This window comes from Oncorhynchus mykiss, chromosome 16 (assembly GCF_057628025.1).
Source record: "Oncorhynchus mykiss isolate SJ-2025 chromosome 16, ASM5762802v1, whole genome shotgun sequence".
Lineage (NCBI taxonomy): Eukaryota > Metazoa > Chordata > Actinopteri > Salmoniformes > Salmonidae > Oncorhynchus > Oncorhynchus mykiss.
The window spans coordinates 17,990,294-17,998,417 of record NC_143037.1 but is presented as its reverse complement, the minus strand read 5'-3'; the positions used below and the strand labels follow the sequence as shown (position 1 = coordinate 17,998,417).

General features: G+C 41.2%; 1 protein-coding gene across 1 annotated transcript; it reads left to right on the top strand.

The window, feature by feature from the left end:
- The first annotated feature begins 4,504 nt into the window (after positions 1-4,504).
- Positions 4,505-7,892, top strand: LOC110491495 (uncharacterized). The gene is made up of 8 exons (XM_090202090.1): positions 4,505-4,784; positions 4,986-5,063; positions 5,280-5,345; positions 5,512-5,574; positions 5,667-5,706; positions 5,970-6,422; positions 6,645-6,737; positions 6,827-7,892. Exons 1-8 carry the CDS (start codon positions 4,770-4,772, stop codon positions 7,234-7,236), a joined length of 1,218 nt encoding a protein of 405 aa, XP_090058216.1. The 5' UTR covers positions 4,505-4,769; the 3' UTR covers positions 7,237-7,892.
- Positions 7,893-8,124: the final 232 nt, after the last annotated feature.

The following is an 8,124-nucleotide window of genomic DNA, read 5'->3' as shown; positions in this document are numbered from 1 at the left end:
TGGTTGTTTTAATAATTCTGTAATGTAGGGCTTGAAGATAACGACAATATGACCCTGTACAGAAACAACCCCTAGCCACCAATCTCCAGGCAGTTCATACAGACCTGAAATAATTGTTTCCACTTAGCCCTCTGAAGTGGTATGAATCATTTGTGCTATATTGCTTATTTAATCTGTGTAAGGAGTCTAGGCTTAGTGGCTGTTTCTTGTCCGGGCCCAGATAATCAGTGCGACGTGTTTCTAGGCAGAAACCATTGTCTTGCCATTGGCTGGAACCAGCTCCATGACCTTTCAAGTTCAGTAACTCTACCTTGCCCTCATCACAGTATACATGTCCCTAGACATCTAGAATGTCACCCTGCATGTGCTTCTGTCAGTACACTGACTCTCTTCTTTGACCTATTCCATCAGATAGCCTATTTAGAACAGCCATGTTATTTTCCACGATGACTTGGAGTTTAGTTTAAATAGAAGTGATTGACCCAGGTTGTAGTTAACCCTATGCCAAGTGTGGGAGAGCTGGCCTCTACAGGCAGCCCATAGTAAACAAAAAGCTCTCTCTGGAACAGCCATGGTTACTGTTAGTCCTTACACAGGACACTATCTTTAATAATGCGTTGTCCTATGTGTAGCATGATCCTCAAAGTTTTTCGTTTTGCCTTACTGTAGCAGAGTGATTTACCTGACGGCAGCTAGGCAGCCTTGACGTCAGAGCTGCAGGGATTTTTTGCAGGGACACCCTCGTCCTTGACTGAATGGAATCGAGGGTGGCCTAGTCAAGTAAGGAACGTTTTACAGTTAGTCTCGTGCTCATTTCTTGAAATTCTACACATTTTGCTGTGACCTATGCCTTGTTAAACTTATACAATGAGAGGGCCTGAAGGTCAGGGCCCCTGGGCACATGCCCTTTATGCCCGGTCGGTAATTCGGCCATGATTACTATAAGTTTAGATAGCTGGCTAGACTAAAATACCTATATATATATATATATATATATTTGTTGTGAGTGACTGTCATCAAATGTTATTGGTCACATACACATGGTTAGCAGATGTTATTGTAAGTAGCAAAATGCTTGTGCTTCTAGTTCTGACAGTGCAGTAATTTCTAACAATTCCACAACAGATACCTAATACACACATCTAAGTAAAGGAATGGAATAAGAAGATATAGATAGATGGATGAGCAATGAGAGCGGCATAGGCAAGATGCAATATATAGTATAGAAGACAGTATATACATATGAGAAGAGTAATGCAAGATATATAAACATTAAAGTGACCAATGATTTCAAGTCTGTATGTAGGCCGCAGCCTCTGTGCTGGTGATGGTTGTTTAACAGTCTGATGGCAGTGCGATAGAAGCTGTTTCTCAGTCGGTTCCAGCTTTGATGCACCTGTACTGACCTCACCTTCTGGATGGTAGCGGGGCCTTCCTGTGACATCGGGTGCTGTAGGTGTCCTGGAGAGCAGGTAGTTTGTCCCCGCTGACGCATTGTGCAGTTGCACAGCTCTGGAGAGCTGTGCAGTTGCCGTAGCAGGCGGTGATACAACCCGACAGGATGCTATCAATTGTGCATCTGTAAAAGTTTGAGGGTTTTAGGTGACAAGCCAAATTTCTTCAGCCTCATGAGGTTAAAGAGGTGCTGTTGCGCCTTCACCACACTGTTAGTTTGTCCGTGATGTGTACGCCGAGGAACATAACTTTCTACCTTCTCCACTAATGTCCCGTCGATGTGGATAGGGGGGTGCTGTTTCCTGAAGTCCACAATCATCTCCTTTGTTTTGTTGACGGTGAGTGAGAGGTTATTTTCCTGACACCACACTCCGAGAGCGTAATGATGAGTTTGGAGGGTACTATGGTGTTGAATGCTGAGCTGTAGTCAATAAACAGCATTATTACATAGGTATTCCTCTTGTCCAGATGGGTTAGGGCAGTGTGATGGTGATTTCATCGTCTGTGGGTCTATTGGGGCGGTAAGAAAATTGAAGTGGGTCTAGGGTGACAGGTAAGGTGGAGGTGATATGATCCTTGACTAGTCTCTCAAAGCACTTCATGATGACAGAAGTGAGTGCTATGTGGCGATAGTCATTTAGTTCAGTTACCTTTGCCTTCTTGGGTACAGGAGCAATGTTGGTCATCTTGAGCAGACTGGGATAGGGAGAGATTGAATATGTCTGTAAACACACCAGCCAGCTGGTCTGGGTAGGCAGCCTTGCGAGGGTTAACACGTTTAAATGTCATACTCCTGTCGGCCACAGAGAAGGAGAACCCACAGTCTTTGGTAGCGGGCCGCGTCGGTGGCACTGTGTTTTTCATATTCATAAGAATAGGTGATTAGAATTAGAACCATGTGATTAAAGTGGGATAGAGTCTTTTGTTCAATGCCCTAGGCCTAGTCTAAGAATCTGGCAAGCCAGACCACCTGTGCCCTGGCTAAAGACGTCTGACGTGCATCCTAACAAAGAATAGCCAGTCCTGACAACAACGTTGTGTGGAACAACTGAAAATTGAAAGAACTCTTCAATAGCACTAGTCTAAAAAGGGATGTTCAACTGCAGACTCAATGTGCTATTTCTACCAATTTATTACGTTTGTTTTTAGCTATGCCAGTTAATTCATCTTCTCAGTGGCATGAAACAGTAAGATACCAAAGTAGCATTGCTACTACCCCTATTGGGGTATCTTTGATACTGCAGTGTTTGCACAGCCCTCAAGCATCATTATGCAGCTGCACCCAAAGGTTTCCACTAGATAGCACAGCCACAGCTATATTGCAAAAATGAGCTTTTTGATCTTAATTAAATGTTAGGGTTAACAGTGTGGTTAGGGTTAAATTTACAATCACATTTTAAGAAGTTAAATAGTCTAAATAGGCAGGGTTTATGACTTTGTGGCTGTGGTAAGAAGTGACGACCGGCCCCAAGGGGCCAGGGTTCTGGTCTAGACAGTTTGGACTGCTCCTACAGTCTTCCTTTAGTACTGCAGTTTAATTGAAGCCGGGCCCATAAAGCCAATTTCCATAGACAGCCGCATAGAGAAGTCAGATTTGAAAATTCCTAATAAGACACTTTAGTCATCATCCTTGTGTACAAAACATCCTTTGAATTATTAAAATAACTGTTGATGAGGCCTATTTTTTCCAATCACTAACAGCCGAAGATATTAACATTTTATATTCATCCAATGTCTACCATGTTTTTGGACAACGTGAGGAAGTTATCGCTGCTTGCGCTGCTCCCTGTGTGCACTGAGTGTGAAATTGGGCCGTCTAAACCGAATGCAAGCTGGATATAGACGGTCCATCGATCGCACGAGTAGATCATGTTGAAATCAACGTTCGGACATCTTGGACATAGTCTCAAGTTCTTCATTCCTCAGTGGCTGGGTCCCGTGTGACTCGGTTGGTAGAGCATGGCACTTGCAATGCCAGGGTGGTGGGTTCTATTCCCTAGGGAGACCAGAACAAACAAATAGGAAAATGTATGCACTCACTACTGTAAATCGCTCTGGATAAGAGCATCTGCAAAATAAATTACATTTAAAATGTAAAAATGCCTGCACCCCTCAGTCTAGAATAGGACCTATTTTCTCTGGGTATTACAGTGCTGAGTGCATTGCTGACATTTACGCATGTAAAAACTGGACATTTTCAATACAGAGGAAACGTGAAGTAGTACTACGTATTCAACATATTCACACGTTAATCCAATCAATGTTTCAAGTATCATTGTTTTTCAATTCTAGGTTTAGCCCACAAACGATTGAATGGAAAATGCAGGTAAAGTGTTTTTAGATTCATACTGCAGCCTATGTCACCGCTCTTAGTTCTGCTGATGCTGAAAAAACATTTGCACACCCATGGCTCCAACCAATCATATCTTGCATGTGGTTTTCCCATGCATTGCCCCATTAGCTGCTTACACAAGCAACATGTCTCAAAACCTAAATCAAACAGATGAAAATTACTTGACAGGGAACCTTTTCATTTGAAGAGCCATTTCTGATTTTACATTTCAGATCGGTGTATCGGGTTCATTTTATTTCATGGACAGCATCAAATTCCTGGCTATATTGATCTATTATATTGATCTACCACTTAGTATCTGTTTTGTTCTGATTTGAATCAGCCCCATTAGAATAAGTTTAACTGTCCTGGTTGTCTGATATAATCAACACTGAAAGTTTCTTTCCCAATTCACCCGTGATTTTGTACCCCGATGAGGACCCGTTTTGACCCATGAAAAGTCAAAATGCAGTTCATGAATATGTATAGCCAACAACTTTTTCCATGGGCCATTGTTGACCACACTGCATCCTAAACTGCTGATAGTAAAGACCATTTCATGTACACGTCTGCATCTTGTCTGTGAAAAGTAACACCTAAACTTACTGAGTGGGTAAAATGCTGTTTAACTGAAGTCCTTAATAACTTCTCTTTTTTTGTGTGTGTGACATTAGTCCCCGTACATGGGTATATAAGTCCATCCGCGGACTGATTTTCAAGATGCTGACCTAAACAGGTGGGGAAACGTTTTTAAATTTCAAGTGCTTTGTAGGGTTATATTATTTAAAGACAAATATCAGTTCCTGTACCGTTGGTACCATTTCAAATCCTTTAGGTGCATTACATGAATCATTTGCTCCATGATGCTGATATGTTCTGATATGTGCTGATTCAACACATTTGACAGAGGGATTTGACAGCCCTTATAGTTTCCCTAACTTTGGTATCCTAATGTACAGGGTCCCTCATCATTGACTCTGAGATGCAGTGTTTCCAGGTAAGAATATTTAGCCAGCATAATTTAAAACAAAATACCTTATATCTGATCACGCTCCTCTTCTAATTAATATGTAATTACATATGTAATTACAAGAGCATTCATTTGGGAATAGCACAATATCTAAAAAATAATCTTAGAAATGTATAATAATTGAAATAGTACTATCTTATATAATTGATTTGTCACTGTTTTCCCTAGATGATTGCGTTAACTCTGGCTGTGTTCTTTGCTGTGCTATCACCCTACACAGTGGGCTCGGTAGGGAATGCCAGTTCTGTGAGTATCAACTACTCAGAGTGATGTTCAAAAGCATAGCAGATGGAGATTTGGAATATAGAAATCATACATTATGTATTAAATACGTTCTTCCCAATGTTGTTTACATCAGATGGAAGTTCCAAACCCAACCTAATAATGAGATTGGCACAGTGCCATAAAACTTCCAAAGGTTTGCCGAATTAATAATGCTTTTTAAAAATCTTAATCTTCCAGGTTGAGTTTAAGATTTGGAAGTTTGAGGATCAACCTTTGGTGATGCAACTTGCTGCTGTCTACAAGGTAATGCAATTTTTGAAACTTAAATTACATGTTTTAGAAATTCTTTCTATGATGTAGTCTAAGAATCAATCTTTGTTCGCCCCTAAACAATAATGCTGCGTAACAAGATTCATTAGTTATTCATTGGTTATTGTCATATAATTTTTAAAATAAAAAATCTATTCAGGAAATGGAACACTTCAAATGTGAACAAACAAATATCAGGCAACAGCTGGAGGCCCTGAATCAGGTAAGGGATTTTCCACTTAATTAAGATCTATCTTTTGTGATAGGATACTTCTTTAAACGGGCAGATTAGACTTTTTGATTCTTCTTCCACAGATGCTGACAAGCCCTAAGAATGAGACTACAACAGAAATAGGTCAGTGAATGAAATGATATGATATGTCCTTTACGTCACAATTACATTTCTACAACTTTTTTTTACAATGATAGTTTGTGCAGCTTGTTATGTAGTATACCTGTCTGACATTTACTGCAGTCGATTTCATTATTGTTGATAAGTAAAATTTGATCATCATTATAATCCTTGACAAGATCTCCATATGACTAGCGTTAGTGTGAGCATAACTGGTCTGTTGTTCCTTTCCTGTCTGGTCTCTGTCTATGTGATATCTCTGGTAGGCAGCACTTCTTTTGTTTACCCCCCAAACCATGGAGAGGGGGACATCGTGCGGTCATCAGAGGAAGAAGACTCCATGCGACCCTTCGATCCCTGCTTCCGCTACACCGTCCTGGACCAGCCCTGGAGGGCCACTAACACCAGCATCAAGAACAAGATGTGTGACCGCAACGTCAAGTGGCAAGGCTGGTACCGCCTGTTCTACAAGGGCAACAGTCTGCAGATGCCCGAGAGGTGTGTGCCCATGAACAAGTGTGGCACCCACGCCCCCCTGTGGCTGGCCGGGCCTCACCCGAAGAGGAGGGAAGGGATCGTCACCCGCAAGGTCTGCGGCCACTGGAACAAGAACTGCTGCGCTTTCAAGTCCACACCCATCAAAGTGAAGAAGTGCCAGGGCAATTATTACGTCTACAAGTTAACCAAACCGACGACATGTCACCTGGCCTACTGTGCAGGTAAGATTGGTCTTTGTGAGCCAGTTTCCCAGACCCAGACTAAGTGTAGTCCTAGACTAAAAGCATTTTCAATCGAGATTCTCCATTAAAAACGCCTTTTAGGGCAGGACTTGGCTATAATTTGTGTCTGGGAAACGGACACAATATGTGTAGCTAGAACTCTCATTGTGGTAGTTTATGAGTGTTTTACAATTTGAACATGTGACCCCCCCCCCCCCCCAGATATCAACACCATTGTGTGTGGAAAGTGCAGGAAAAGCGAGACCTGTGTAAGTCGAGACAATATAAACTGGAGGTGTAAGAAGAAGCCAAGACGTGAGTGGTCATAAAACATTTTGAATTAAAACAATCAAAATACATTTCCAAATGTCCATGCTGATCTCTGGTCATTTTCTCTCCTCCAGCCCTGAAGAGAAAAGTCCACTTCTTTGCCTCCTATCCCGGGCCCATCTCAGGCAAGGTGAACCGCATCAAGTACAGGACTGTCCTTGTGAACGTTGGGCGAGCCTTCAACCGGAGGACCGGGGTGTTCCGGGCTCCTGTCAAAGGAGTCTACCAGTTCTTCTTCTCCACACAGAGTGGGAGACATGGTGTCAAGACGGACCTATGGTTGGTGATCAATGGTTACTGGGTGGCTGTCTCTCACACCAAAATCAGTAGTCCCTCCACTGTGGGTAATCTGTCCACTTATATGACCTTTCTGCGCAGAGGGTCCCTGGTGTATGTGAGCCAAGACTGTGGTAGCTCTTGGGCCACTGCTTCATCCAATACCATCACATTTGGTGGGTCACTGCTTGTTCAGTCGAAGAGGTAGACTAAAGCCAATATGTGTCTGTTTTCATTTAGTATATGATTCTTATTTATAGATTTAATGGTGTTTCTGTCAAAACAACGTTGCAGTTGAAAACACTTCTTCTAACATTAAATTTTTTATTTTGGTCATTTAGCATAGTCTACACTTTTGTCCAGAGCAACTTACAGTCAGATGCATGGACATCAATCATTTGGCTTAAAATAAATACTGTATGCAAGTGAAAGTTTGCTTTAATTCAAAATGAAAACAATTTAGATTCTCAAGAGTTGAAATTAGGCAGTCTTAATGTAATTCTCAGATTGTTTGACATTTAATTTCCATATTTTGTTGACATTTGCAAAAGGCACCAGTAAGAAAAATATTTCCCGCCCATGATGTTTTCAGAGTAAAATGCTGTGTTAGTTGATACTCTATATCACTAAGATAGGCCTTTTGTATTTTAATACAATTACAGTATAGTAATAAGAGATTGTAAAATAATAGCCTACCTCTCTCAAACACAAGATGGCATACTAGGGCATACAATTGTAATTAGTAGACAAATTACAGCAGCATCAGTGAAGTGATATAGACTGTCAGAAATAAACCTATATGTTGAGTTTATTTTGCCAGTGTTCAGTAGGCCTAATTCCAATCAATTAAAAGTGCTGAGTGTGTTTTTGTCATATGTTCATCATCATCTATATGGTCAGTCAATGGTACAAATTCTGTAACAGGGAGTTGAGTTGAGCCTAAAAATTGCAGGCTGTCTTGAAAAAAAAAAGTGTTTTATTTTTTACACCCTATTATTTTTGACATACAAAAACTACCCAAAGTCACAAATGGCTGAGTTGTTGACAACCGGAAGCTCCGATTTTCAGGGGAAATGGTAGAGAGCACCTGTGATGC